Source organism: Cryptococcus neoformans, chromosome 3 (assembly GCF_000149245.1).
Source record: "Cryptococcus neoformans var. grubii H99 chromosome 3, complete sequence".
In the NCBI taxonomy this organism is placed as follows: domain Eukaryota; kingdom Fungi; phylum Basidiomycota; class Tremellomycetes; order Tremellales; family Cryptococcaceae; genus Cryptococcus; species Cryptococcus neoformans.
The window spans coordinates 921,485-947,421 of NC_026747.1; the positions used below are offsets into that span (position 1 = coordinate 921,485).

At 47.9% G+C, this 25,937-nt stretch overlaps 11 protein-coding genes and 1 non-coding gene; 6 read left to right on the top strand and 6 right to left on the bottom strand.

The window, feature by feature from the left end:
• The first annotated feature begins 124 nt into the window (after nucleotides 1-124).
• CNAG_02718 (NAD binding dehydrogenase family protein) lies at nucleotides 125-2,781 on the top strand. XM_012192699.1 has 12 exons: nucleotides 125-592; nucleotides 711-771; nucleotides 897-918; nucleotides 990-1,200; nucleotides 1,262-1,540; nucleotides 1,594-1,645; nucleotides 1,706-1,763; nucleotides 1,827-1,875; nucleotides 1,926-2,036; nucleotides 2,100-2,193; nucleotides 2,252-2,262; nucleotides 2,311-2,781. Exons 1-12 carry the CDS (start codon nucleotides 447-449, stop codon nucleotides 2,567-2,569), a joined length of 1,353 nt encoding a protein of 450 aa, XP_012048089.1. The 5' UTR covers nucleotides 125-446; the 3' UTR covers nucleotides 2,570-2,781.
• On the bottom strand, nucleotides 2,577-4,989 carry CNAG_02717 (aryl-alcohol dehydrogenase). XM_012192536.1 has 17 exons: nucleotides 4,914-4,989; nucleotides 4,758-4,823; nucleotides 4,543-4,619; nucleotides 4,437-4,479; nucleotides 4,371-4,381; nucleotides 4,298-4,313; nucleotides 4,163-4,243; nucleotides 4,096-4,107; nucleotides 3,858-4,044; nucleotides 3,691-3,795; nucleotides 3,581-3,639; nucleotides 3,498-3,529; nucleotides 3,349-3,449; nucleotides 3,193-3,290; nucleotides 2,945-3,135; nucleotides 2,809-2,879; nucleotides 2,577-2,750 (listed from the first exon to the last, which is right to left on the bottom strand). Exons 3-17 carry the CDS (start codon nucleotides 4,568-4,570, stop codon nucleotides 2,736-2,738), a joined length of 1,050 nt encoding a protein of 349 aa, XP_012047926.1. The 5' UTR covers nucleotides 4,571-4,619; nucleotides 4,758-4,823; nucleotides 4,914-4,989; the 3' UTR covers nucleotides 2,577-2,735.
• Nucleotides 4,966-8,956, top strand: CNAG_02716 (hypothetical protein). XM_012192698.1 has 8 exons: nucleotides 4,966-5,917; nucleotides 5,964-6,132; nucleotides 6,179-7,193; nucleotides 7,248-7,939; nucleotides 7,990-8,082; nucleotides 8,142-8,205; nucleotides 8,261-8,521; nucleotides 8,589-8,956. Exons 1-8 carry the CDS (start codon nucleotides 5,023-5,025, stop codon nucleotides 8,859-8,861), a joined length of 3,462 nt encoding a protein of 1,153 aa, XP_012048088.1. The 5' UTR covers nucleotides 4,966-5,022; the 3' UTR covers nucleotides 8,862-8,956.
• A 19-nt stretch (nucleotides 8,957-8,975) lies between these two features.
• CNAG_07969 (hypothetical protein) lies at nucleotides 8,976-10,036 on the top strand (the record flags this gene model as incomplete). XM_012193036.1 has 2 exons in its annotated part: nucleotides 8,976-9,833; nucleotides 9,898-10,036. The coding sequence occupies 2 exons, from the start codon at nucleotides 8,976-8,978 to the stop codon at nucleotides 9,967-9,969; spliced, it is 930 nt and encodes a 309-aa protein (XP_012048426.1). The 3' UTR covers nucleotides 9,970-10,036.
• Nucleotides 10,037-10,299: 263 nt separating this feature from the next.
• CNAG_02715 (alpha-1,6-mannosyltransferase) lies at nucleotides 10,300-12,538 on the top strand. XM_012192537.1 has 6 exons: nucleotides 10,300-10,597; nucleotides 10,652-10,790; nucleotides 10,841-11,014; nucleotides 11,084-11,311; nucleotides 11,377-11,762; nucleotides 11,816-12,538. The coding sequence occupies exons 1-6, from the start codon at nucleotides 10,340-10,342 to the stop codon at nucleotides 12,431-12,433; spliced, it is 1,803 nt and encodes a 600-aa protein (XP_012047927.1). The 5' UTR covers nucleotides 10,300-10,339; the 3' UTR covers nucleotides 12,434-12,538.
• CNAG_02714 (elongation factor 1-beta) lies at nucleotides 12,455-15,653 on the bottom strand. XM_012192697.1 has 9 exons: nucleotides 15,538-15,653; nucleotides 15,127-15,381; nucleotides 14,974-15,062; nucleotides 14,074-14,910; nucleotides 13,874-14,001; nucleotides 13,512-13,813; nucleotides 13,231-13,280; nucleotides 12,746-13,168; nucleotides 12,455-12,691 (listed from the first exon to the last, which is right to left on the bottom strand). The coding sequence occupies exons 6-9, from the start codon at nucleotides 13,574-13,576 to the stop codon at nucleotides 12,561-12,563; spliced, it is 669 nt and encodes a 222-aa protein (XP_012048087.1). The 5' UTR covers nucleotides 13,577-13,813; nucleotides 13,874-14,001; nucleotides 14,074-14,910; nucleotides 14,974-15,062; nucleotides 15,127-15,381; nucleotides 15,538-15,653; the 3' UTR covers nucleotides 12,455-12,560.
• On the top strand, nucleotides 13,787-15,635 carry CNAG_02713 (hypothetical protein). XM_012192696.1 has 5 exons: nucleotides 13,787-13,843; nucleotides 13,881-13,950; nucleotides 14,013-14,106; nucleotides 14,167-14,974; nucleotides 15,070-15,635. The coding sequence occupies exons 1-4, from the start codon at nucleotides 13,834-13,836 to the stop codon at nucleotides 14,404-14,406; spliced, it is 414 nt and encodes a 137-aa protein (XP_012048086.1). The 5' UTR covers nucleotides 13,787-13,833; the 3' UTR covers nucleotides 14,407-14,974; nucleotides 15,070-15,635.
• A 283-nt stretch (nucleotides 15,654-15,936) lies between the features above and the next one.
• CNAG_12281 lies at nucleotides 15,937-16,197 on the bottom strand. XR_001045502.1 has 1 exon: nucleotides 15,937-16,197. It is a non-coding gene; the product is annotated as a hypothetical RNA (non-coding RNA).
• Nucleotides 16,198-17,845: 1,648 nt separating this feature from the next.
• CNAG_02712 (Bud32 protein kinase) lies at nucleotides 17,846-19,372 on the bottom strand. XM_012192538.1 has 6 exons: nucleotides 19,158-19,372; nucleotides 18,655-19,105; nucleotides 18,473-18,600; nucleotides 18,286-18,408; nucleotides 18,164-18,233; nucleotides 17,846-18,099 (listed from the first exon to the last, which is right to left on the bottom strand). Exons 1-6 carry the CDS (start codon nucleotides 19,215-19,217, stop codon nucleotides 18,062-18,064), a joined length of 870 nt encoding a protein of 289 aa, XP_012047928.1. The 5' UTR covers nucleotides 19,218-19,372; the 3' UTR covers nucleotides 17,846-18,061.
• A 301-nt stretch (nucleotides 19,373-19,673) lies between these two features.
• CNAG_02711 (hypothetical protein) lies at nucleotides 19,674-22,463 on the bottom strand (the record flags this gene model as incomplete). XM_012192695.1 has 4 exons in its annotated part: nucleotides 19,674-21,678; nucleotides 21,737-21,949; nucleotides 22,019-22,094; nucleotides 22,155-22,463. 4 exons carry the CDS (start codon nucleotides 22,461-22,463, stop codon nucleotides 21,161-21,163), a joined length of 1,116 nt encoding a protein of 371 aa, XP_012048085.1. The 3' UTR covers nucleotides 19,674-21,160.
• A 443-nt stretch (nucleotides 22,464-22,906) lies between these two features.
• On the bottom strand, nucleotides 22,907-25,260 carry CNAG_02710 (T-complex protein 1 subunit gamma). XM_012192694.1 has 9 exons: nucleotides 25,181-25,260; nucleotides 25,074-25,135; nucleotides 24,947-25,026; nucleotides 24,764-24,894; nucleotides 24,084-24,716; nucleotides 23,848-24,028; nucleotides 23,474-23,801; nucleotides 23,282-23,410; nucleotides 22,907-23,224 (listed from the first exon to the last, which is right to left on the bottom strand). Exons 1-9 carry the CDS (start codon nucleotides 25,215-25,217, stop codon nucleotides 23,102-23,104), a joined length of 1,704 nt encoding a protein of 567 aa, XP_012048084.1. The 5' UTR covers nucleotides 25,218-25,260; the 3' UTR covers nucleotides 22,907-23,101.
• Nucleotides 25,261-25,390: 130 nt separating this feature from the next.
• Nucleotides 25,391-25,912, top strand: CNAG_02709 (small subunit ribosomal protein S19). XM_012192693.1 has 3 exons: nucleotides 25,391-25,501; nucleotides 25,543-25,759; nucleotides 25,814-25,912. The coding sequence occupies exons 1-3, from the start codon at nucleotides 25,459-25,461 to the stop codon at nucleotides 25,827-25,829; spliced, it is 276 nt and encodes a 91-aa protein (XP_012048083.1). The 5' UTR covers nucleotides 25,391-25,458; the 3' UTR covers nucleotides 25,830-25,912.
• Nucleotides 25,913-25,937: the final 25 nt, after the last annotated feature.

Here is a 25,937-nt window from a genome sequence, read left to right on the forward strand (position 1 = left end):
ACCCTCTCTGATAACTCTGAAGGGTCGTTTTTAACGGTTCTGATAAAATGACCGTCGGACGCTTCTCGGAGTTTTTCCGGAGTAGCAAAGTCCCCAGCAGCGGAATTAGAAGTCCATGGCGCGATCTTCTACGTTTGGATGGAGTTTTAGTGCCATTTCCGACCTGGATGAGCCCTTCAGCCTTCATTTCGCGTTCCCCGCTCACGCAACGAACCCGGAGTAATCTACGCACACATACGCTGACGATGATGGCAGATGACAGCTTGCGCAAGCGTGAAATTAGGAGATCATCCGCCCGGTCGCCATATATATACCATCTAAAGGACATTCCCATGCCCCATGACCTGCTGATATTCAGCCTTCTGATACGTAATATCCATCTGCTGCCTGGAGCGGGATTTCACTCCGACGTATTGTAACGAATAGACACTAGACACTCACTCACAATGTTTCCCCGAACGAAGACTCTGTTTACCGGCATGTGGGCCAAAGTTCCCTCTTGTGCTCTTCGTACCCAGCGCATTACCCTGCTTGAGCCATCAACAGCGCGAGGGGCCTTGCTTCGCGGTAGTCGCTCAATGAGTATTCTGAGGTGCGTAAACGTGGGCGGAAGTAGCCTATCACTATACCGTGGCCGAGAAGAGTAGAATGAGAGGTCCCAAAGTCGAGCACGCACGAGAGCTGACATATGTATCTATCAATTTATGTAGTAACGACAAGGCAATTCCAAATGGCGACGATTTCCATGCTCTTATGATTGGTGCAGGCTTTGTGAGTTGTATCATTACAGCCCCACATTGTTGTGGCGTCGGACCGCACCCACCCGTTTTCTCGTTTTTGCTCAAGCATCGTGGACCATGAAACCCGAATCGGTTGCTGATAGACTCGCTGTATAGGCCATGTTCGGTACTCCTGAAGGTTGTAGTCGAATCATTTACGCCATTTGGCCTATTACGATTACGAGCTGATCCCTGGCTTTTTTATCTCAGGCCCTTGGAACATTTCGAGTAGACTTGAGAAACGGCTAGGACCACGACTGAAAGTTGATGCTGTCATTGATATCAATGGCCCTCGCGCAGAGACCGCCTTAACAGAGAAACGAAAGTCTTTCGTGCATGAAGCCTACACCGACACCATGGTACTACCTGATGTAGAGGAGTTTAAGAGAAGAGTGTCTATTGGGGAAGCTCAGGAGCCAAGGTAAATTCATGATAGGGTCTGTGGGAGGTAAAACATCAGTAACTGATGACGAGCTTGTTAGGGCCATATTTGTTGCCACGCCGCCGAATTTCAGAGGTGGATTGGGGTTACAGAATAACCTTGAAATCAAATTGAATGAGCTCTTTCCAAACTCTGCCATATTCTTGGAGAAACCCGTGGCGACAGGTGTCCCGGCTGAGCAGAGTGTTGGGGAGGCAAAGGCTGTCGGTGCAATGCTTGCTACACAGCACAACGCACCTGTTTCGGTCGGATATGTCTTGCGATATCTAAATGCAGTTCGCGAGATGAAAAAGATTATCGACGACAACAATCTTACAGTGTAAGTCCGTCGCCTCATCTTGATAAAAGCAAAACTAAAAAAGACTTATCCAGCATGGCCACAAATGCCCGTTACGTCACTGCCTATGAGTTAGCTGTCAAGACAGTGAGAACGGAAACCCTTATGTCTGGAGTCCCTCCATCTGACCTTTTCGTGACGTTCTAGGATTGGTGGAACAAATCGATCATGCAAGGACCCATTATTGAACAAGGCACTCATATATGTCAGTATTGCCTTTGATTCATACCTGGCTTTGTTGGCTGATCGTGGTTTGCGTCCTAAAAAGGTGATCTTTCAAGATATTTTGGGGGAGATGTGAACGTAGAAACAGTCTGGTGAGTTGTATGCTTATTTTCCCAAGAACATGATCACTCAATTATTGTAGCGCACACGCCCTTGAAGCCCACGAGAAACCAGGACAACTTAGCAAGCGTAATTTTGACGAATCTGTCATACCCAATGATCTTCGTATTCCCCGTGCTACTTCTGCGAGCTGGTAAGTCCTTGTACTGATTAACAATTCATACAAGGCATTCGAGCTGATGGCGAGGTTATGTAGGAAGTACGAATCGGGTGCAGTGGGCACCATGCTTCACGCGACGGCCTTGCACGGAAAAGATTATGCCATTGAGCTTGAGGTATATGCAGATGGAGTAAGTCATTATTTGTAATTTTTATCATTTGACACGAGTTAACCGTTTCGCTGCGCAGTATCAATTGATGTAAGTCTTGCCAAGCGTGGTTTAGGTCGGTATGCTGATCATGTTCAGCCTTTCTGACCCCTTCGGTACCCCCGCTTTGCACGTCCGTAAGCCAGGCTCAGACGTCATCGAAGTTCATCCCACCCCGGGCGATGACCCCTTCCAGACAGAGATAGACACTTTCATCGACGTTGTAGAAGGAAAGCCCGACGCGAAAATCCTGTCGGGTTACGAGGACGCGGCGAGGACTTATGAGATGACTTGGGCCGTAAGGAACTCTTCCGAGGAGTGGACAAGGAGGTTGGGTCGAAGATATGGACGGACGTGACGAGGTTACGACAAAGAGCTTGTCTCATATCTGAACGATGGGACAGATGCATAGGAAGCACTGTATGAACTAATCATGACTGAATCGAAGCCCTCGGAGGGATTCTGCCGCATCATGGGATTGCAAATGGCAGTCTGTCAAAGTTTATCTGTCAACATTTACATATTTAGGTATGGCCAGCCTGTGGAAGTCTCAGCATCTTTTCGGAAAAGAAGAACGTAATAAAGCATGCGGCTCACAACAGGTTGAGGCACGTAGGGATCCTCGATCAACTTCTTCTCTTCATCAGTCAAGTTGATGTTGACGGCACCTATAAACTCTCCTTAACGGTCTTTCCGCCAAGATGGATTTTCCAAAAAAAAAAAAAAAACGTACCAAGTAGATCCTTCAGCTTGTCAAGGCTGGTCGTGCCGACAATAGGCGCGGTAATAAAATCCCTACTCAAAATCCATGCCAGGGTGACCTGGGCCATACTTACTCCGCGGTTGTCCGCGACTTTCTGAACACCCTCATTGACACGCTTTTTCGACTCTTCGGGACTAGCAAAACCGACAGCCTTGAAATAGCTGTAGAAGACGTGTAAGGGGTTAAATGAAAATCAAGAATTGCCAAAAGTTACTCACTTGTCAGTGTCCGCTCGAGTTGAAGACGCATCTTTCCAAGGACGAGTAAGAAAACCCCGACCCAAAGGGGACCATGGGATGCAGCCTACGCCAAACATCTATGGAAAGTGTGTGATGAGCAATTGTCCCGCGGGAAAGAGATGCGAGAGTACATACCTTCAGAGTAGGAATCATTTCGCGCTCTTCCTCGCGATAACATGCATTGTAGAAGTTTTGCATTGAGATGAACGGAGTAAGTCGGTTATTGATGGCATAGTCTTCTGCTGTTAGCTGTTCCTCTGATATGAGCTACTAAATGAACATACTCTGCATGGCGTGGAATTGATAGGCCCAACAACTGTAAGGTTGTCAACTAATCACAGCTACTTGGACGGGAGGAACAACACACCTAGACATGCCAATGTACCTTACCCAACCCCTTTGAACGACATCATGCAATGCTTGCATCTGGAGAAATCAGCGTTTCGAGTCTTTTGGGAGCATTGATAGGGCACTTACAGTCTCTTCGATAGGCGTATTATAGTCAAAGCGATGACATTGGAGGACATCAATGTATTCCAAGTCAAGCCTCTTGAGGGACGCTTGAACAGAGTCAAAAATATGCTAAAACCATATGAACTTTCAGTATAATCATAATCAGATGCAAGGTAAAAATGATGCGGTACCTTTCGGCTCAATCCATATTGATTGACATAACCAGACTTGTCGAGGTCGGGGAAGTCGGGAGGTCGCTTGTGGCTATTATGGGTGACAGGCATATAAACTTTGGTTAGAATCACCACACTTTCACGAGGACAGCCTATTTCCTTGATAGCTTTTCCTAGTATTTCTTCCGAAGCACCACAGGAGTACCTGCGGAACTGGTATTAGCTATACGAATTTAACGGCTTGTAAGGATCTCACATGTCTGCAGTGCTAAGTCAGAAGACTATTAGCTATTAGTAAGGCAACGGGGAGAGATCCAGCGCACTCAAAGGTATTAATACCTTGTTCATACGCATATTTAATATGCTCGATGGCTTCCTTTTCCTTGAGAACCCATTCAGACCACCTGCCAGGAACCATGAACAAAAGAACATCGCGTTAACCTTAGAAGAGAGCTCACTCAGGATCTCCATAGGCTGGAGAAGTAAGTACAGGGCAGCAGCAGTTGTGTCAGCACGGGGAATAAGACGTACACATGCAGCCACTATGAATGGACCAAGGGGTCAGTTTACTCCTTCTGGCTTCATTCAAAAGCTCACAGGATGATTTTGGACACTTTGAGTCCGCTGTTCCCCAGCCGGACTGAGAGCAGATGGGGGTAAATTCGTTAATATCATTCATACAATCTCTCGGAGATCGCCTCACCATACTGCATCTTAGTATCCGATGCCATGGCGATAAATCTTGTAGATGTAGGAAGTTGTGGCCTGTTGGCTGCGATGCTAATGATGCGAAGGAGATGAGAGGGAATCGGAAAAGCAGTAGCACGCAGTCGAGTCATGAGCTTTCTGACGTCGACAACCTCCACATGCTCCTCCATCGCGCTCGGAGCGGGAGATTCGATGTATGTAGATGCTTACGTCAGTAATGGCTGGGGAAGTTGTTTGTACTGGGAGGCTGGTCCATGGGTTGTGGGTTGTTGTTATCTGTGGATGCGGCTGAGACTGGGTTGCTGCGAGGACAGCAGCTGGAAAGTGCGCGAAGGCACTGTGCATGCACGTACAGGGTGAACTCACGACACGTACACACCGGCGAAGAAGCCGAACCCTTTTTGTTCCATGAGATACGTGTTCTGCACATCCACCGGTCATCATCTTACATCCATCGTCCACAGCGCCTCGGGCCATGAGCAATCCCCTCTCGCCGTCATCCTCCCGCCTGTCCAAACCCAACGCCTCTCGCACGCCGCCCGTCAAGAATGCCAGACACCGTCGCTCCAAGTCGAACCTGCCGCAGCCCAAGATTCTTCCGTTTCCCGACTTGTCAGAACTAAGATCATCCAGAGATACCAGCCGCGCCAACTCTCCTCTTTCCACCCCGGCCGGCGACCGACTCGACATCACCTTTGACCAGCTCATCATGGTAAGAGGCAACTCCTCAGACAGCGGTACCCACGCCAGACAGCGCTCCTCTGGTTCTGGCGGCCGCACAACGCCGGTTTCGGTCTCCGGCACATCCACTTTCCTTAGGCCCACCTCGCCACCTACCTCTTCGCCACTGGCTGTCACCAGCTCGAGAGCACGGGCTTTTACAGCTCCTACGAGACCTCCTCTCAGCCCCGCATCCAGGTCCATGCTCGTCTCGTCTTCAGCCACTACCACGTCACGCGACATACAAGACCCGCACCTTGCTTCGTCCTCGCCACCACGACCATCGACCTCTGCTCCTTCAGCCCCATCTCTTGCCATCGCACCTCCTATCGCGCCCATATTACTCACTCCTTCGTCTTCAGGGCCAGCCTCCAGCAATCACGCCGTTGACTTTGCGCATGGGCCGACAACGCCTGTCAAAACTTCTCATCATCACAACCACGGGTATGGTCGTTCCCATGTTCTCAACCATTCGACATCCTCACTGCTGTCCGCGCCGACAACCTCCGTGACCCCCGTGCCTTCTTTCCAATCCATCAGCGAACATCTTTACAAGGCATTTCTCAGTGGGACGTGTGCCGATGTCCGATTGGTGGTGAAAAAATGGGGAGTACATTACAATGTCCATAAAATGATTTTGTCTCAATCAAGTAAGTCTACCACCTCTTTTCGGACATTCTTTGACACCAAATGCAGGTTTCTTTAGCTCTCTGTTCCTAGGAGGGTTCTCCGAAGCCACCGCCACCCCGAAATCGTCGTACAAAGGCAAAGGCAAAGCGAGAGTCGATGTTCAAGCCGAAAACTGGCATGGAGAGACTATTGACCTGCAGTTCGATGATCCGAATATTACCAGAGCGGCTTTTGAGTGAGTATACTTGGGTCCGTCCGATATACATCTAACGTTTCTGTAGGATATGTCTGTCGAGACTTTATTGTCCATTTCCCAGTCTCCACTTTCCCACAACACTTCTTCCCACATCCTCTCATCCTCTCACTCCATCTTTCCCGTATATCGCATCGCCTCCTCCCTATCCTTCCCTTCAATCATCGCTTCCATCAAACGCGCAGCTGGCCACACCCCGACTTCTTTTATCCCTTTTGGCCACCAGCGTATACATCGGACACGGCCATCTTCTTCGAGAGGTCCTTGCCATGATTCTCAGAACTGTTGGGCCGTTGACGGTCAACCAATATCTCTCATTCGCCATTGGCGACGGAATAGGTGATGAAGAATGGGAAGGGCAGACCGCTGAAGGTGCTAGCGGTTTGCAGGATGTCGCCAAACGAATTCCCGACGCACCAGAGTCGCGATCATCTACGATGACGCCTATGGAAGAGGAAGACGAAGAAACTTTTGAAACTAGCCAAAAGTCTAGTGGTTCGAGGCTCTCCTCTGATTCAAATACCAAAATTGGCCAACGCGATCCCTTCATTCAGCTCAACGGCGTTCCTTACGAACCCTCATCCACCAGCTCCACTGCCTCTGTCCGATCTCAGCACAACGAATTTTCCTTTGCCTCTGCAGACATGCTTGACCTGCCTCATTTTTACGGTACCGTAGGAAACAAAATTGGTGAGGCTTGTGTCTGTTGGCTAGCAAGGTGGGGTATGGACCTACTGCGAGCGGAGTTGGAGACGCCGAACGTCTGCTATCGCATTTGGGCGCATGGGGGTTTACCTGCACCCTTCGTACGGGCACTCCTAAGCTCGGACTTTTTCTTTGTAAAAGACGAAATGGAGAGATATAAAATCACGAGAGATGTGTTGGAGTTGAGGAGGACCGGGTGGCAGAAAGAGCTGGATGGAAGAGGGGATCTGTCCTTGGCTGATCCCGAGGTCGCCGAGGGGCATGGCTGGGAGGAGTGGGAAGAGGACGAGAAAGAGATTAAATTGGTATTCGCTGAAGGAATCAGGTATTGTCATATGGTGAGTCCCATTCTCGTTATCTCCTGACGTATCTTGTACTTAAATAATGGGTAGACATTCAATGATCTGTCATCTATCGCTTCTAATATTGATCCCCAAACCGCTCTTCCTTATGCGCCTATGTCTGTGCTCCAGGCAGCGCATTGGTCAGCAGCTGATCTTCGGGCTCGTGTGACAGCTCACGAACGAGACGGGAATGTATTGGTGGAATCGGAAGACGACAAGAACGAACTGGGCCTCACCCAAACGACTTCATTTATCGTTGAAGGACTGCACAAACGCCGTAGACCCGCGCCGCGCAGTAGAGTGCCTAGTCCCGCGGCCTCCTGGGGCCGTTCGACTACTTCTTTAGCTGCTACCATCAATTCTATTTCTTCAGCGACGGATATCTCTTTCTCCCCGCTCCCTTCTCACTCTCACTCTGTGTGGTATCCCGTCCCATCAGATGAGACGCATCGTATCGGGGCAAGCGGTCTCTTATCAGCTGGCTCACTCTCGACTGCGAATCTATCTGGCGTTCCCGATTTTGGTCCGGACCTAGTAGACGTTCTGCCTCAGGAAGGCAGCAAGTCGAAACCCCCTCACGGCGAGAAAAATTTCTTCGGATTAGTCAGTGGGAAAGCGACTGAAGAAGAAATCGAGGAGAAGTGGGTCAATGAAGGTGGGGCGTTTGCAATGTCGCATCTGGGCTTGATGGGAAACGGGAATGCAAAAGAAGATAAGTGGACGAAGATTGAACCCTTTAGGTGGGTCAGCAGGTTCACTTTTCAAGATGACTTTGCTGATTCAATGATAGGTTTTCGGTTGAATTCTGGGATGTAGACAAGTTGGGCGAAAAAGAACGCTACTATTCTGCCACTCATTTTTACGCTGGATCGTTATTCAACTGGTAAATTTGACTTTCATTACGTTCTTGTAATTTCAGAGGCTGATCAGATATGCTTACAGTTACGTCCAAATGATAAAAAGAAAGGAGAAAGGGGTTCAACTAGGAATTTATCTTCACCGTCAGGTGCGTCGACTCGGGCCGTGGCAGAACTGTTGAGAGCTGATCGCATCACCTGAAGTCACCTAATGAATCCTTTCCAACCCCCTCTGCGCCTCAGATGGCAGATAGGAATCCGTTGATGAGGACGGTTACGAGCCTCTCAACAGCCCCAGCACCATCGACGCCGGCCGTGCATGGCCAATCTTTGGCACCATCTCCAGTCATTCCTGGGAGCCCACCTTCTACGACTGCCCGTTTCTTCCCGGGCGGGGCCAGTCAGGAGCGTGGTAATGCTTTGGCGACTGATGTACCTTATCATGATACCAGAGCTGTCACCAAGGTATGTTAAGCTTCTAATGCGCAGGCACCTTTCTTTAGTTGGTTGGAAGTTGACAAAATCCCATTAGGCATTTTTTTCCATCAGTTGTGCGTCGGCTCTCGGGACGGCTCTCATACGATTCACTTCTGGTCCCGATTCCTTTGCTCATTCTCAGTCGTGGGGTTGGAAGTCTTCTGCCCTAAAATCGGAGGAGTATTTATCTTCTCCTCCGGCGGTGGAACGCGGCGAGAACTTGGACGAAGGCGTGATGGGGTGGACCGGTGAGGTTGATACTGAAGGTATAGGAAAAGGAAACGGACGATCCACATTGAGAGCAACGGTCGTGGTTGGCATAGTCTGATTTTGGGTTGACATTCATATCGCGTGTTAAGGACATTTTTGGTTGGTTGCTTATTATGGCACCATTGTTATATATGTAACTTGTTGAGCACTGTTAATTACGGAGGCTGCTGGTATGACGGAGAAAGCGAGAGCAGAAGGAGGAAGGACGAAGGTTGACGTGTTCAGCACTGTCTCTGATATATACTATATGTTTTTGACTCTTTTTGCTTTTGCTTTTGATTCTTCCTCTTTTTATCTGCATCTTTCCTGCATAACCGAGCTCAAATCTAACAATTCCCACAGGACACAATACTTGTACAAACTCTCTCATGCGATGCCCTCTATTACCAGTATCTCATTCAAATCTGCTCTTTCCTGGCCACCATCGTCCTCCTTCCTCACTCAGCTAAACGCCTTCATTCTCGCCACTCTTTCTACCTTGACTTCACTTCAGCTCAACGTCTTTCAGATTGGGCTCCCACGAAAAGACTCGATCTTCCAGCAAGCAACAATCTGGTGCTCTCTTTCTCCACCGGTCGCCCTCCCTCCGTTTGTCACCTCCTTTTGTTCGGCATTTGCGAGTGATGGCAAAAACTACGTCATTCTCGCGCTTTCCTTCTTCGTCGTTGTACTATGTTATCGTCTCGGGTCTTTAGCGAGGTCCATGGCCCCTTCCCAGAAACAAGGTTCAGCACAAGTCGCATTTCCTACAACGAGTCTCTCTCAAGAATGTGGCCAACAGCGGATGATTATAGGAGGAGAAGATGTTGGTCAAATGATGCAAGAATATCAAAAGTCGGCCCCAGAATTGAGCTACCTTACTATGACTCAAGTCCTTAGGCAGTTTCTACTTCCCATGGGCTCTGTCTGGCCTCGGGAATATTATGAAGCGTATCACCAAGCTATGAGGCATGGAAAAATGATGAGTCTTAGGAAGTCAGTGGTCTTGAGACACATCAAAATGGGACTAGTAATCATAGAGCACTCTTATGTGAGGACGGAATAATCATCTTTCTTGCATAGGCTGCACAGCCTGGCTAACTTGAAGAACTTAGCTATCTCCTGAGGATATCATCAGCAGGGAGTGGAGAGGATTGTTGTGGGAGGATGATTACTATACCGGATGATGGCTCGACTCTCCATAGTTGGATTGCTTTACTGTCGGAGTTAGGCATGACAGCCGTATCCGTTGTGCCATGTTTTATATTCGGCTTTCATCCTTAATAATAATGACTGGCTCCTTTTGGCAGTCGTACAAGTCCCTCATAGGCGGCTGTCGCTTCATAACAACGCGCTTCATTCATTCATAAATAATTCGATTGACACCAATTTTATATATTCTACTTTCCTTCCTTTCATGCAGGAAGCAAGAATCCCTTCGCCTAAGGATGAAAGCCTCGAAGAACAGGGCAATGATATACGAGGGAGCTGAAATCAGTCGCGTAGCATAGGGTCGCGGGCTGCGGCTACTTTATTTATCTCCTCTCTTCGCATTAGATGATATCCTCTTCGTCTTGTATGTCTGTCCCCCTTCCCGTCCCTTTCATAATGGCTCGAGAACAGCAACAGCCAGCGCCCCGCCATCTTTCCCCAAGTCGGGCCCGTTGCCTAAACATCGTCCTCTCTCTTCTTCCCTTTTTGGTGACCTTCGCCCACGTCTTTCTGTCCCCATATACCAAAGTAGAGGAGAGTTTTACTTTGCATGCTGTGCATGACGTTCTGGCCTTTGGATTTAATCCACGTAACTTGCAGCTTGTAAGCCCGCGGTGTACCCTCGAACCTAATTCGTAAACTGATAGGTGCCAATAGTGGGATCACGTCACCTTCCCAGGCGCTGTTCCTCGCTCCTTCATTCCCCCAACGCTCTTGGGCATCCTAGTCTACCCGTTTTCTGTGGTCTCGGTGGCCTCTGGTGCCATCAAGACCAAGTTTGGGGTTCAGATCCTCGGTAATTGCTGCCTCCTTCTTTGTGATCTATCTGCTGACTACGGCTGCTAGTCCGACTTCTCTTAGCTTCCCTTTTCTCCTATTCTTTCAACAAGCTCTCGTGCAGTCTTCAAAAGGCATTCAATGTCTACTTAAGGGTGTGGTTCACAATGCTCAGCTTGAGCTCATTCCATATCCCTTATTATGCGGGAAGAACGTTGCCGAATTTCATGGCTCTACCAGGAGGTGCGTGCTGGACGACGTTCACACAGCGCCAGTGACAACGTGTTTGGTACTCATATACAGTGTTTCTAGTATTATGGAGTATCTCGCATATAATGACCGCTCAAACCGCGACTTCCGAGGCGGACAGAATTGCCAGTCTTCGCAAAGCTGTCATTGCCCTCACTGCGTTAGCTACGATCGTCCGCCTCGAACTTGCTCTTTTTGTTGTTCCGCTTGCATTGAGCTTATTGGTAAACAGGCAGGTTGGCTTCGGTCAAGTGTTAAAATGGGGTATTCTCGGAGGGGTCGGTTCATTGTGTAAGCCACTTTTCATGATCTGGCGCTTGTTTTTGCTCACTTTACAAACCTCTAAACCTATCAAGCGATTTCCTCTGCTGTAGACTATCATCTTTGGCTTCCTACTCTTTCCCATCCCTCTTTCCCTTTCAAATCTCACTTTCAACTTTTCTGGCCAGAGCTTTCCGGACTCATCTATAATGCTGTAGAAGGGCACTCTGCAGAATGGGGTGTCATGCCGTGGCACTATTACCTCTCTAGCTCTCTGCCCAAATTGCTCGCAGGTAATGCTTTGCTTGTGGGCATCGCCATGGGTGGTTGGCTATTGAACAAAATAGGTCTTGATATGATGATCAAAAAAGCAGGAGATTGGGACAGGTTGACGGATGTTAGAGGTGTGAATAAAGTGATGAAGGTTTGGGCTTTAAGTATGGTAACTGTTATTGGGGCGCTGAGCTTTCTAGGCCACAAGGCAAGTCTCTAGGAAAAAAAAAACAGCCCTGTTGAACTAACTCATCCTCCCAGGAATGGCGCTTTATCCTTCCCGTACTCCCTATTCTCCATATCATCTCCGCTTTATCTGCTTCATCGCTGTGGTCACTCCGGCCGTCCAAGCTGGGCAATCTCATGCGCCTCATTGTCTTGGTGGCCTTAGGACTGAACTCCCTCGCAACAATTGTAACGACCTTTTTGAGTGTGGGAAATTACCCTGGAGGCGAGGTGTGGAAGGTTATGGAGGATATACCTGGATTACACAGGCAGAATGCTTCGATCTATTTCCCATCATATCCGCTTCAAACTGGTGCCACGTTGTTTACCTTTGTTCATGCCCACTCTGTGGATGGTACGGGTCGTGGCCTGGGACCGTGGTCAGCTTTCCCAGAGGCCAAAGAGCCAAGATGGATATATAACAAGAGCGAGGACAAGATGATGGAGAACCCTATCAGCGTTTGGAAAAGTGGGATAGACTTCGTAGTCACCGGCGACTGTGACCAATTCCTGGCTCTACCCGATAAGTGGGTAGAGGTTGCGTCAGTGGAGGGTTTGGATAGTATAGGACGAGTGCCTGGTACATATCGGGTGCAGGCAAAGTGGGGTCGTAAATTAACTGTGTTTCAGAGAAGAGAAGACATTCAGAGGTGATGATGCAGCGCAGTTCAGTAGGTTAAGTTGAAATCCAAAGGCAATTGTTTCCATCTGTACATTATACAACGCTACAAGCATGAAGTGCATACTCTACTAGTTGAATATCGCGCGCGATACGAGATTTTTAAAGCTTCTGCATGGCGGCGACATCGGAAGACTGGACGTAGTCCTCGAGCTCGGCAATCTCCTCCTGGAGCTCGTCGAGGGAGATCTTGGCATCCTCGATAACAAGGTTGATCTGGAGCATCTTGATACCTAAATGACTGTTAGCAAAATAAAAATTTCTGCACAGAAGAGAGATAGACTAACCGTAGCCAACAGGGACAAGCTTGCTAGCACCCCAGACAAGACCGTCCTTCTCAATACCCCTCACGCCCTCCTCAAGAGCCTGCATGTCAGTCTCGTCATCCCAAGGCTTGACCTGGAGAGTGACGACAGACTTGGCAACCTCGAGGGTCTTACCAGCAGCAAGCTTCTCCTGCTTCTTGGCCTCCTTAGCTTCGTTGTACTTAGCAATACGTTCGGCCTTGATCCTCTCAGCCTCGTCATCGGCTTCCTCATCGTCAGAGCCGAAAAGGTCAACCTCATCGTCCTCCTCGCCGGCAGCAGCAGCGGCACCGGCAGAGGTAGAAGAGAGGGGGTTGGTGCCGGCGGGAAGGGAGTCAAACTCGTCGGCAAAAGAGGCAATGTGGGTGTACCACCTGTGACAGTGAGGGAAGGTGGCCTCGGGGGCTATTGTAGAGAGGGAGAAGTCAATATATGCATGACAAGTACGTATCCAGCTAGATACTCACCAGAGCCGAGAGACTTGTAGATCTCAACGTCGGCGGTGGTGGGCTTGAAGCTATAAACACAGTCAGTTCTCATTCATCATTGCGACAGTCATGTTTGTACGAGTGCAAGATGAGAAGTATCAGAGGGTTTGGAAAGGTTGTATCTTCAACGCTATAAGTCGCGGGGTCTTACGCCGCTGAGCTCGGAAACACGGACCAAAACAAAATATCATCACAGAAAGGCGGGGAGAACTTTGGAAGGACAGGGCAGACAAAGAGAGGAGGGAAATAAAAGTACTCACCCGTCGATGTAGGATCGGGTAGCAAGGTGCTGCTCGAGTTGCTTGAGGTCGATGGTGGAGGCCATTTTGAGCGATTTTAGGTGTAAAGAGAGGAGAAGAAACAAGAAATGCAGAATTTAGAAGCAAAAATGGTACATCGCAGCCTGCTGTTGCAGAGGGCCAAAGCTGGAAAGAAAAGTTGTCGGCGATTCATTATATTTCCGAAAGTGGCATAGGGGTAATGATTACGTAATAAACCCTTTCCGTATGTTGACAACTGTGTCATTCATCTACTAAGGCAAGCATAAGTATATTGCTGTCCTCTACAAATCGCTCAGCTGTCATGTCAACGTGTAAGTCTTGTGAATACCGTCTGCGCTGACCTCATAGATTATCGCCGCTTCGGACGTTTTGCAAGTGCGTCCACCAGTGAGAGCCATCAACGCCAACTTGGAGCACCGTTAGTAGATCGTGCACATGTGACATGGAATAGTAGCGCTCAATGTTTTGGCTATTTAACAGGGTCAGCAAATGGAAACGAGAATGGGTTGCCCCAGAGGGACTTCCAGCCGAAAGCTCTTACAAGATCTTCAAATGGGTTAGGACAGACGTCAAGGTATGAGGCTTTATAACATTGTTGGAGGATCAATCTCACACACTGCTGTTCTTCGTGAAGGCTCAATTCTCCGGTATCGATGAACCGTCAGAGGCTGCTGACTATACTCCTGCCCCTGAAGGCCAAGGCGAAGACGAGGGAGAGGTCCTCGAAGAGGATGACGAAGGCATTCAGGAAGTAGATGACGAAGGGGACAGCCCTGCGGTGATCTCCTCTTGTTCATTAGCAGTTAATTTTGAGAACTGCATCATTGTAGGCGTTTGTGAACTTGAGTACACTTCCCGGGTGCGAGGGCTATAAGATGTATTTTCATAAGAATATGATCTTGAAGCTGATCTAAGGGGCGAAAGAGAATGGGATCCGCCTTCAGCAGCTGTAACACCATGTTTCGGAGGAGGATGTTGGGAAAATGCGGATGAATGTCCATCCACTCGAAGGGTAGGATGTCGGTCATCGGAGTGCAAAGGTTGTTCATGAAACGGAGCTACATATGGGGCCAAAGGGGGTGCTAGGTAAGATGATCGGCCAGAGTTGGGTCGGGGGAATCGTGTCTCACGCCCGTAGCTTGAATTGGAAGTGGAGGAAGAAGATGGGGGCCACGAAGAAGGATGATGAGGATAGGAGCTGGAGTTAGAAGAGTATTGAGATGTCATGTTGGGCTCTCGCCAGTTTTCTCGAGGGTACGTCTGCACCTGACTGGAATCAGGGGATGGATTGGAAAGCCTCAAATCGAAATACTGCAGGTCACTAGATAACGGCCGTGAACATCGGTCTTTATCCATTGTACGAAAGAGGCTTCAAAGCCTGATCGCAAACATGTCAGCAAGTCTCTTTCAGAAGAAAATGTAAAAGGATAATAAGACTTGCGGTAAGTGGCTGTAATTCTGAATTAATCGATGCTATGCACAAGAAGGGACGGCTCAGATAGCTTGGTTGCGATACGGCGGTGTTCGTTCCTAGCAGGTTATGTGAGCCAACATTACATCGTCGACTGCCGCGTCCCACACCCTTCTCACTCACAATTATTTGATCAAACTCAAAAACCTTCTCCAGCTTTCATATGCGATCAACGTTTCCTTTTACCAGGAAATTAAAAAGCGACTTCGCCAAGGCCGTGGATGGAGTTGGGATTATCGGTGGGGTTATTGCTTGTTGACTTGCCAGGTGTTGCAGACCTCCGCGACATTCGACATTAGGAGGATGGGGTCGAATACTAAGACCAGTTTTCGTTGTACTTGAGTGGATAAGAGCTATTGAGCTAAAGCCGATGGGGACCTGACAGCAAAGATGAGCATGCTAGTTACAGATTACAAATGCGATCCGTCAAGGAACAAAAAAAAAGTATGAGCAAGGGAGTGTTGAAGAACAGATATGACGGCGGTTCAAGACTCTTGCAGGAACCGTTGTACACAGGAGCAAAGAGATACATACCTGCGTACAGGCATATGCGGCTTGCTTGTCTCGGCCAAATCTTTCTTGTCACTGTGGAACACCTGCCTGTATAGAGTATATTGTGAATTGAAGGGAAAGGATAAAATGGTGATAAATAATATAGTCGTGAATAAACAAGACAAATCACTCTGATTGTTATCTTTTGTTGGAAATGAATCGGATGCTCGCTGAAAGCATGATCTCGATATTCTTTTCCATTGTGAATGTAAAAGTTGAATTTATGCATCTTGTGCTTGTGGCAAGTGACAGGGTTGTATACGATGAAAGGGTTACAAGCTCGAGATCGGGATGTTTGACAAATATCATCATCATTGAATGTGGGAAGACAGTGACCACCAATGCTAAACAACTTCTCAGAAGATGGGCTGGGTCAGAGTTCAGAGATCATTTGCATTGAAGTTATATGTCGAGCTTTAACGCCGAAGTGTTTCTAGTCTATGTAACTTAACACATAACAAACATATAGCTGCAGCTTTCAAGTTATCATATATATGAGTACGAGTCGGGAGCCACCAAGCACAAGGAAGGGCAGAGAGCAAGGGAATCTGGCCCATAAAACAGTTGAAAGAAAACAAACGTATACTAAGTCCTCTCGGAAAGGAAATAAACATTGAAGATGGGCGCCTGGCAATAGCGAAGATGGCTAAGGATACGCGTGGGATGAGGAAACGAAGAGGGAGCGATGAGCAACGGCATGATACGTACAAGACTAGCCCAAAACAGCAGGCCGATCGACCAGCGGCCAGACGGAAAAATTATGTGCCTAGCCCTTTTTCGGCCCTATTTTGTAGATTCTGCCTTGTCATTTTGTCATTTGTCTTTGAAGTTTGGAGATTTGCGACCTTCCCCTTGTTCCCTGAACTATTGTCCAACCAAATCTATGGAATGTGAATGGAAACTTCACTCGAGAAGGGACCAGAGCCAAAACCTTATAGGTCAGAATTGACCCCTAAGCACTTTCAACCGAACGTCCGACTCCCGATCTCCTGCTTCCGACGGGCGCCGGTAAAAGGGTTACTATTGCACAACAACTGATAACCATCACCACTCACCACCAGTCACCAAACATCACCACTTCACGCAATAGGAGTATTCACCATTTACTATATTTTTTACAATCGGCCCGTCAACCACGGAGCAACGGCCAGCCACCAGATGAGAGAGGGCTGCCGACGAATGCCTGAGCGGCAAAGTGACGGATGAAACGTCGGGCGCTTGCATACGGCATGCAATGTAGGGATAGTAGAAGTAGAATGGGTGTAATATAATAATGTACAAGGTGGCTCATGATTGATCCATGGGACACGGGAGTCAATTGAGTCATCAACAACTTTAATGAACACTAAATACAGGTCGCACCATGGGATCATGCAACATGCGAACTTCACGCCTCATTTGCTTGATGTACGAAGAAGAAGAAGGGATACGAACTATGAAATATGGAGTGGAAAAAAAAAGAAAGGAAATATGTATCCCATGCCTCATGTTTGATAGCTGTCAATCGCCAATAATCTATGGGACAATCGCGAATCTTGACAATTGTCGATGATCCAGAAGAATCATGTATATGAGCAATAATGGGAATAGTTGGAGCGATAATAGCCACCACACAATTGAACGAAGGAAGAAAGACAAGACGAACGCAGCGCTGGCCCAGATGTGCCAGGGGAGACATGGACAAAGCAATCTAGACAACTTGTATGCATGTTGCGACAACCTAGACAACATGCGACATGCATGTAACGCAATATGCGAAATTGATTGCGACCTGTAACCTGTAGTAGTTACTACTACCGCTGCGGCCACCGGCACCCCAACCACCATATATTTATCTATCATCAATCATCATCTTCTTACGCTGCCTTCTACTGTCCGCATTTCATCATCATGTTGTATTCTCGATCCAAGATCTTGCTCTCTGTCCAAGCGAGACCTTGCTGGCTCTTTACGTAGTTCCTCCTATTTCTTCCTCTCACCCTCTTCTATCTTCTACGTACCTACGGTCTAGTTTACGATTATAAGCCATCATATAAAATGTAAGGCATTTGTTACTACATACTGCTAAAGGTACTACATTTTGTAGTACGTTTCAAATATGGATTTTCTAGTTTTCTTTTTTCGAGTGCTGCTGGAATCCAGAAGAATATGTGTGGTTAACCAACACGTCAGCACTCATTTTCTGCAAATACTTAAGTCTTAGTAGAAGTAGTTATCAGTTATTAGTTATTTAGCCCCCATCGGCATGATAATCTGTAGCCTGATGGGACAGCAGTCAATTGACAGATAGCGATAATAATCAGCAATATGATGCATCAACCAGTTCAGTCGCTTATTAAGTTCCGACTGCCTTCCGGGGCATTGGAGCGGGGACCGAGACTGTAAATCAACGCGTAACTTCTTCAAACCCCAAAGACGACAGGGTCCCATTGAAGGGCCATCTTCTATATGTCATCCTTCAAGGCTATCTATCGAGTCTAAACATGCAAAATTACCAAGTCTCCAATTAGCCGGTCATGTCTCTCTTCCTTCCTCTTCTCCTCACTGCATCGTCTCGTCAGCAAATTAGTCGCCCGTCTGACCACGCATTATCTGCAAAAGCACTGACCATCTTTCAATTTGATCTGAATAGGCTTCCATTTCTTTTCTCCGAGCCCTTCTGCGTAAGTTTTGAGGACCTGCGACAATTAGCACACGTGAAAAATCGGTAATTGACGCAGATATACGAACGCCAGCGTAAAGTTTCTCGGATCTTGGATGCGTAGAAGCAAAAGCCCTCTCCAAGACGTAGAGATCCACGGCGTAGTTTTCGGGGAACTGCGCTTGGGATGACAGGCCAAAATCTATCAAAACCTGTGTTGGACCATTATAAGCTTAATGGACCGTTGCAAGTCGCAGGGCGATAGGAAAGTCTTACAATCTCATATGGACCTGATCCTCCAGGTGTCAAACGTACCATCATATTGGAAGTCGTCAGGTCGCCATGAATGATCATGGTCTTATGCAATCGAGCGAGAGCGGCGCCAATGGATCTCATGAGATGTTCTAGGATCGACTTAGTCGATGATTTGCGAACAGGAATGATAGAGCTCAACTCACCTTGGGTCACACCCAGTTTCTTTAACGCTTTCAGACCCTCGTTCTCTGGTTCTTCTGGTTCCTCACGGACTGGTGTAACTCCAACTTTATTTGAAGCCTCTTCTTCGATCTCTTGTTCCTCTATCACTTCTACCTCACCCTCAGCTCCTCCTCCAAGGATTTCCCTGACACTCCAGCCTTCTATCCTTTCCATACCAATAACCCCAGCCTTTTCATCTACCCAAACAACTTTCGGTACAGTGACTCCAGCTTTAGCCGCCCGAGCAAGGGCCCTTGCCTCAAAAGTAAGGCGCTGAGAAGTAAGAGAGGCATCAAGTGTAGGGTGTCGATAAGTCTTGGTGAAGCGGTGTTTCAAGATGACTGATGTAGGAGAGGCAGCTGAGGAGGAATCGGAAGAACCAGGGTAGTATGTTGTTGGTTCCGGAAATAGAGATGGCAGAGCATAGACTTTCTGTAGTCAAGGTGTGAGAGACGCCCTGAAGGGAATGGGAGCCGTTACGTACAGCTTCTGCGCCTTGCTTGATTAGCGTTCCCCGGCTAAGTAGAGGTGTGCTGGCCGCCATTCTCGATATATTGAGGTAGAAGTTATTGATGCCAAAGACCAGTGAACAATCAAAATAGCAATTATCGACCGGTCAACAGCAACGAATAATTCGGCCATGAAACTCCGCCTGTCAGGAACATCATGAGTACTCGTACTCATAAAATAGAGTGAAAAGACACAGAAAATCATCATAAAAATAGTATAACCGGCAATGTCCGCTTATGTGGATAAAATATTTAGGGAATTCAAAACAGGAGCGTCGCCTTAAACTGGAGCTCACTAAACCCTCAGGGTCTCAGGGAATTCATCTCAGGGTGGCCCTAGAAAAGTGGAGGTTAAACCCTAGAATTCCACCGTGGCATTTCTGTTTAAAAAGAGTTTGTGTAAAGAAGTATGAAATTACGTAATTTAGTTTTACTAATTAAGCGATGCGACATGTTACATGACGACTGAGATGCATCTTCTGCTGTTTATACATACCTATGCATAACCACCGCATTCTTGCCCCTCAGTTCCCTAATCATAATCATATTTGGTCCCACTCGTCGATATGCCCCAAGTATCAAAGAAACAGAAGCTTGAGAAGAAGGCCTACAGGATGGCTCGCATCTCAGCTGCTCTCTGTCTACCATATTCAGCTGAGATTAGGATGTTTTATACAACTGTCTCACAGTCTCGATACCTTAAACGCCCTCACCAGTACTCTGTCGTAAGGAATCGAAACTGGAATGCAAGAATCGATTGCATTCATCAACTGCCTGAGAGGGATTTCAAACGCAAGCTCCGAGTCTCCTACCAAGAGTTCCATTCGATTCTTGACCTCATCAAGGACAGTAATGTTTTTATTTCACAAGGACCACGGAAACAAGCCCCTCCTCTGTATCAGCTAACCGTGGCCCTGTATAGATTTGGCCACGAGGGGAATTCTTGCAACGCGTATGAAATCGGCCATAACTTTGACATCTCAGGTATGTGTCTCCAAGGTCATCCCCTATAGGAAACTTGTGCTGACTAAATACAGAGGGCTCATCACTTCTTTGGACGTATAGAGTGATTGAAGCTTTTATGGGTATCGAAGACCAGGTGGTGGTGTGGCCGGATGAAAGAGGAAGGTCTTGCATTGCTAATACCTTCGACGAAGAAAGATTGCCCGGTGGTTGCGTGGGGGTCATGGATGGCTGCCTAATTCCGTTTGCCATCAAACCCCCGAGACCAGATGCCTCGGACTTTTTCTCTTATAAATCCAGATATGGATTTTCAATCCTAGCCGTTTGCGATGATAAAATGCGGATCACATTCGCCCAGTATGGGTTCCCGGCTTCTTGTCATGATGCACGGGTTTACAATAGCTCCATCCTCTCGAGCCAATCCCACCGGTTCTTCGCCCCAGGCCAGTATGTGGTAGCTGATTCAGCGTTCCCTGTTGGAGACCATTGTATATCTCTGTTCAAAACCCCCCGTAATGCAGCTCGCTTAGGTGAATCGGAAGTGAGTTAGTGATCCCCTGCGGACATTTCAGGTGAACTGACATCTACTTTCAACAGAGAGTCTTTAACCAAAGGGCAGCTGGCGTTCGTGTCTCAATTGAACATACTTTTGGTATACTCAAGAGTCGATGGCAGTCACTTCGAGGTTTGCGACTACTGATTCGAGATCGATTTGATGAGGGAATCGCATCATGCTGGATTCGTTCTTGCGTGATCCTTCACAATCTTCTAATTGCCACAGGCGAGTGGTACATAAGCGGCGAAGGAGATGAGATGGATCGCGAGGATGCTGAATACCGAAGGCAAGGGCAAGACGAAGAGGAGCGCATATTACTGCAAGGTAATGGTCCTCATCGTCGCCATCAAGTTATGCACTTGATGGGCTTAGTTTAGAGCCAACAATCGGGGGAGAGAGCCGGACCAAATCAGATGTGCGAACTACTATGCATGTTTTATTCCTTGATGGCAAAACCTTTTACATTTGTCTGTTTTCGTTCCATTCTTTCAGGTCATCGGTTGCCTTCTTTTTGGCTTCCTCATACGAGGCCCCTTCCGCCTTGTGGAGCGCCAAAAACTCCTTCCACATATCAAAATCGACTTTTTTAACCTCTGCAAGAGCTCTCTTTTCCTCGGCAGCAACGCCCTCCTTGAGGATCGCATGCTTCGCTTCTTGCATGCGAAGAAGATCCTTGTGTCTCCTCTCGGAGTTTGCCTCGCTTGCCTCGGCGAGCAACTGTAGTTGGTCTTCGGCGCTACAAGCTTTGGCCCTCGCATTTACAGAGAGGACTCGTTGCCTCGAGAGAGCGCCGGAAGGAGAGACACCAGATTCAGAGGCTGAGCTAGGGATATGGACAGAAGGAGCGGTCGAAGTAGATGCCCTGTCTGCGATAACCTCGGGACGATCGGGGCAAGCGGGAACTGGCATAGTGACAAGACCCTGGGTGCGTATCGATTGAGAGGGGCCTGATGATGTGACATCTGCGATGGCTGCAGCTGAATAGCAAGTCAATAGTACAAACAAAGAATAGAAATAGACTGGAAACCGATTCACTTTCGTGATGGAGGTCAGTATCCCATTGGACAATATCATCGTCATCGCCCTCCTCCTCTTCCTTCTCCTGCCTGATTCTCTTCCTCAACCTCTCACGATCCTGGTCCTCATCTTCGTCCAGAGTCGAGTGCCCAGGTTCAACCATAGCAGCGGCCGAGTGCGACATGATCGGCATCAGCTCACTATACCAAGGGCAAATGCTAATGGCGTCATCTGGGTAAAAACATTCGTCAATAAGTGAACATGACAAATGATGGAAAAGGCGCAAAACATGAGACTCACTGCCATTAGGCCCCCCCGAACCTGTTTTGTTGATCTCATCGTTTGCACTTTTGAAGGTGCTCCACATTCTTTTAATCTATATATGTTTTGCCAGTTGAGGACATATAAGACTAGAGACAACACTGTCTGTACCCACCTGTCTCAAAACAGACTGCACGTCGCGATTAGTGGCGCACCCCTTCTGGACGAGATACTCCAGAGCAACTTTACTCCAGTGCTCCCTGGTTTTTCCTGTCACATTGTCTGATTTCCATCTATAGAACATCAAAGTCCCATCTGAGTCAGGCGTACCCAGCCAGTCGATCAAATGGTCATTGGCGTTACGCTGGTCATTGCCAAGGTCATTCTCCCAGTTTATTGTTCGCTGCCTTTTTCCTTTGGTAGCAGAGTCGGCCTGACTGCTGTCCTGACCTTGTGTTGTTGCGGATTCTTTTCCTTTGTGCATGATATATGTAGAGTGATGTGTCAGAGCTAAAGAAGATGGAAGGTAGAAACAGATTTTTGCTCCACACATGCAGACTACTTGTAGGCGCGTTTTCTCCTTCGTTCGTTGGAGATAAGGATCCGCATCATGTTTAAGACCATCTTAAATTTAAGTCGGGCGTCAGACCCCTACCTTAAACTTAAGACCAAAAATTAAAAAAATTACCTGGAAAGGAAGATTTTGAAGTTGCCGCAAGACCCCGCCGCCTTAAATTTCAGATCCCAGTTAAGGGTCTATAAGGGTTCAAAAAGGGTCCAAAGAGGTTAAATTCTTACGTAAAATGACGACTTCTGACTTAAACCAGGTTTAAGGAGGTCTTAAACGCTGTTTTGAATTCCCTCAATAACTGTTCTGATCTTCTTTTTGTCGCTTCTTCTTTGCAGGCTGCTGCATCCTGCCTGCATCCTGCGTCTTCGCCCTGGATGGAAGAAGAAAAGCAATATAGAATATAGCATCGATGCAAGGAACCATGAGACCTGCTAAATGGACCGCAAAAGTACAATTCCATACAGATGTAGCTTCTTTTCTGAGATCCTTGTGATTATCACAAAGTATCTAATGCATCATTGCTGAACCTCAAGGTCCCCCCTACCAATGTCTCACATTTCCATACCCTCGGGCCCAGCTTCACCCATCGTCTGCACTCCCCCACCCGCACCGCCCTCCTCTCCAGGTCTCCTCGCGCTGACGATATCATCGACTCGCAGAAGAAGCGTGGCAGACTGCATATCAAGTTTAGTTATTGGTGCCATCAACTAGATGAACCAGGGGGTACTAACCTCAATTGCCGTCTTCAATGTTTGGATCTTCACGCTCGCAGATTCAAGAAGCCCGTACACCTTCATGTCCGTCACCTTTCCAGTCTCGCCATCGACACCATATAGATGTTGCCCCTCTGCATGCTTGGCCTAAATGCCCTGTCAGTGGTCACATCTAATGAAAATAAAAGCAAAAATAAAATGAACACTTACTCGCAGCTCTGTCAGCGTTCTGATCGCATTACCACCGCAGTTTTGCACCAATGTTCGAGGAATGACCTCCAACGCGTCAGCGATGGCCTTGTAAGGGGCGCCAGCAACACCAGGCAAAAGCTTTGCCTTTTCTCCCAATGCCACTGAGATGGCCATTTCAGTGGCACCGCCTCCAGGGGCGAGGATAGGGTTGAAGACGACATTACGGGCAACAGACATCGCGTCTGCAAGGTTACGGTCGATTTCGTTAAGGATATCCTTGGAAGGACCACGGAGGAGGATAGTACAAGCTTTAGGATTCTGGCATTGATCGAGGAAAGTGAAGTACCTTTTGAGATATTAGCATCGTCTCAATGGAGAAGGAGATGGCTTACTCGTCTCCCATCTTCTCGATGTGGAACAAACCACATTGAGTGCCGACGTCAGATTCGCGCAAGTCCTCCACACGGTTGACGATGGTAGCTCCCACTGCTCGAGCGATACGGTTGTTGTCCGACTTGCGAACCCGTCGAAGCGCAGTGATGTTAGCTTTGAGAAGGTAATGTTGGGCGAGATCTACGGAATGAGCCAGTTAGTGTATAAATAGAGGAAACGAAGAGATACGACTTGCCTGAAACACCCTTTTCAGTGAACACGAGATCTGGTTTGAATTCTATAATCTTGTCACACATAGCCTTGATCTGCTCCTCCTCAATTTGCAAGACTCTGTTCCAGTCCTCTTCCTTGGAGATCTCGATGTTGGTTTGACTTTCGCCCTTCTTGTACTCCAAAGGGCAGTCGAGCAAAATCACACGGGGACTATCGATCCGTCGTCGCATCTTAGGGTGAGTGACATCCTTGTTGATCATAACACCAGAAAGTACTCTGGACTCTTCAATTTCGCCACCGGGGACCTTTTCCACTCGAGCATAACGCTTCAAGTCGACTGTCTTGATGCTCACCTTATCCCCACCTTCGCCGCTACCCACCAAACCATTCTCAGCCTCGGCGGTAACAGCAACGGTCCTAACAGCCTCCAAAGCAAGTTTGCACATCAAATCGGACCATCTGGAAGAGAACTTTGTACCAATAGAAGTCTTGATCAAAGCAAGCATCTCGGCCTCAGAGGTGATATCGACAGGGATGGAAACGCGCTGAATAGTTTCAAGAGCATCATTGAGGGCGGCTTTGAAAGCTCGAATGATGACAACAGGGTGGATATGGCGTTCAAGAAGGGGTAAAGAGTAGGCAAGGATTTCTCCAGCTATTTAGTCTTAGCATCGAATCACATGCGAATGGCTGCAAGCTTACCAAGAATAATAACACTGGTGGTTCCATCACCAACTTCCTCATCTTGTGTTCTTGACAGCTCGATCATGGACTTCGCAGCTGGGTGAGCAACGTCAATCTCTCTCAAGATTGCATGACCGTCATTTGTCAAGCTAGCAATGTGTCAGTAGAGTTAGATCTTTGAGGGTATAAAGCGGAGCTCACAGGATACCACCCATGGGGTCGAGAATCATCTTCAGCATCGCTTTAGGACCCAAACATGTTCTGATAACATCCGCAACGGTCTTGGATAGGTTAGCATTGCGGCGGCTGAATAACACAAGCGACATACCTTAGCAGCGACAATGTTGGCGGTTTGAGCTTTTCTCCCCGACTGGCGCTCTGGGCCGGTGTCTGTGAACAGTAAGCGGCGGCCGTTGTACAGGCCTATGGACTTACTCATTACAACCATTGGCATTCCTCCTGGCATAGCCATTTTGATAGTCTTGTTGCGGATTTTGGTGCCGTATGGAAACAAATGTAGTTATGGAAGAATCGATGGAAAGAGTGGCAGAAGAAGACACGAGAGCGCGTCTGGTGATAGTAATTCCACGTCATTCTTTCCGCCAACATCAGCAGCAGCAGCAGCAGCAGTAATAATTCAAGTTCTCTTGCGGTGAAAAGACTCAAAAACTTGGTTACCTGCGCCTGTCTTCCCTGCACGCTATACGCCCACAATGCACCCCACAGCCCTCGCTCTTAGACGCTCTACCTGGAAGGGTAAGTCCTCCACAACTCGAGCTCCTTTTGACAATCCGCAGGCCCTTTCTTCACCGCATTCCCTTCCCTCTCTCACCATCTTAAGAACAATACTCCCATCTTTACGAAATCCCGAGCATCCACCATCCTTCCCAACTTCGTCGGCATCAAGTTCATGGTCTATAATGGCAAAGACTACCTTCCGGTGACCGTCAGCGAAGAGATGGTGGGACACAAGTTGGGAGAGTTTGCACCTACAAGGAGGCCTTGGACTTACAGGTGAGTAAATGACATATACATTGACAGACAGTTCAAACGTTAATGAATGCACAGAAAAACCAAGAACTAGGCGAAGTGATGGAGAAGATATGCTTGTACGAAAGATACCCCGCATCATGAAGATACCCTTAATGTCTCCGCCGAATCCTTTAACTATTGACCAAACCATACTGATGCT

Excerpts from the sequence above, each read along its gene's own strand:
- CNAG_02713 (XM_012192696.1), top strand. Across the intron at positions 13,951-14,012 it reads CAACGCCAACTTGGAGCACC|GGTCAGCAAATGGAAACGAG; the intron begins GTTAGTAGATCG and ends GCTATTTAACAG. Across the intron at positions 14,107-14,166 it reads GGGTTAGGACAGACGTCAAG|GCTCAATTCTCCGGTATCGA; the intron begins GTATGAGGCTTT and ends TTCTTCGTGAAG.
- CNAG_02712 (XM_012192538.1), bottom strand. The coding sequence starts at position 19,217 with ATGGCGGCCAGCACACCTCTACTTAGCCGGGGAACGCTAATCAAGCAA. Across the intron at positions 18,234-18,285 it reads CCGAGAAACTTTACGCTGGC|GTCCTCAAAACTTACGCAGA; the intron begins GTTCGTATATCT and ends TAATTGTCGCAG. Across the intron at positions 18,100-18,163 it reads TCAGATCAAATTGAAAGATG|TGAGGAGAAGAGGAAGGAAG; the intron begins GTCAGTGCTTTT and ends GAGACGATGCAG.
- CNAG_02716 (XM_012192698.1), top strand. The coding sequence starts at position 5,023 with ATGAGCAATCCCCTCTCGCCGTCATCCTCCCGCCTGTCCAAACCCAAC. Across the intron at positions 6,133-6,178 it reads ATTACCAGAGCGGCTTTTGA|GATATGTCTGTCGAGACTTT; the intron begins GTGAGTATACTT and ends ACGTTTCTGTAG. Across the intron at positions 7,194-7,247 it reads GAATCAGGTATTGTCATATG|ACATTCAATGATCTGTCATC; the intron begins GTGAGTCCCATT and ends AATAATGGGTAG.
- CNAG_02714 (XM_012192697.1), bottom strand. The coding sequence starts at position 13,576 with ATGGCCTCCACCATCGACCTCAAGCAACTCGAGCAGCACCTTGCTACC. Across the intron at positions 13,281-13,511 it reads ACCCGATCCTACATCGACGG|CTTCAAGCCCACCACCGCCG; the intron begins GTGAGTACTTTT and ends CTGTGTTTATAG. Across the intron at positions 13,169-13,230 it reads CTACAAGTCTCTCGGCTCTG|CCCCCGAGGCCACCTTCCCT; the intron begins GTGAGTATCTAG and ends TCTCTACAATAG.
- CNAG_02709 (XM_012192693.1), top strand. The coding sequence starts at position 25,459 with ATGCACCCCACAGCCCTCGCTCTTAGACGCTCTACCTGGAAGG. Across the intron at positions 25,502-25,542 it reads TAGACGCTCTACCTGGAAGG|GCCCTTTCTTCACCGCATTC; the intron begins GTAAGTCCTCCA and ends GACAATCCGCAG.
- CNAG_02718 (XM_012192699.1), top strand. The coding sequence starts at position 447 with ATGTTTCCCCGAACGAAGACTCTGTTTACCGGCATGTGGGCCAAAGTT. Across the intron at positions 772-896 it reads TTATGATTGGTGCAGGCTTT|GCCATGTTCGGTACTCCTGA; the intron begins GTGAGTTGTATC and ends CTCGCTGTATAG. Across the intron at positions 1,876-1,925 it reads GTGAACGTAGAAACAGTCTG|CGCACACGCCCTTGAAGCCC; the intron begins GTGAGTTGTATG and ends CAATTATTGTAG.
- CNAG_02710 (XM_012192694.1), bottom strand. The coding sequence starts at position 25,217 with ATGGCTATGCCAGGAGGAATGCCAATGGTTGTAATGA. Across the intron at positions 25,136-25,180 it reads AATGCCAATGGTTGTAATGA|ACACCGGCCCAGAGCGCCAG; the intron begins GTAAGTCCATAG and ends TACTGTTCACAG. Across the intron at positions 25,027-25,073 it reads CCAACATTGTCGCTGCTAAG|ACCGTTGCGGATGTTATCAG; the intron begins GTATGTCGCTTG and ends AACCTATCCAAG.
- CNAG_02715 (XM_012192537.1), top strand. The coding sequence starts at position 10,340 with ATGATATCCTCTTCGTCTTGTATGTCTGTCCCCCTTCCCGTCCCTTTC. Across the intron at positions 10,791-10,840 it reads GTTTGGGGTTCAGATCCTCG|TCCGACTTCTCTTAGCTTCC; the intron begins GTAATTGCTGCC and ends TACGGCTGCTAG. Across the intron at positions 11,015-11,083 it reads TTTCATGGCTCTACCAGGAG|TATTATGGAGTATCTCGCAT; the intron begins GTGCGTGCTGGA and ends CAGTGTTTCTAG.
- CNAG_02717 (XM_012192536.1), bottom strand. The coding sequence starts at position 4,570 with ATGGCATCGGATACTAAGATGCAGTATG. Across the intron at positions 3,796-3,857 it reads AATATGGATTGAGCCGAAAG|CATATTTTTGACTCTGTTCA; the intron begins GTACCGCATCAT and ends ATATGGTTTTAG. Across the intron at positions 3,291-3,348 it reads AAATGATTCCTACTCTGAAG|ATGTTTGGCGTAGGCTGCAT; the intron begins GTATGTACTCTC and ends CACTTTCCATAG.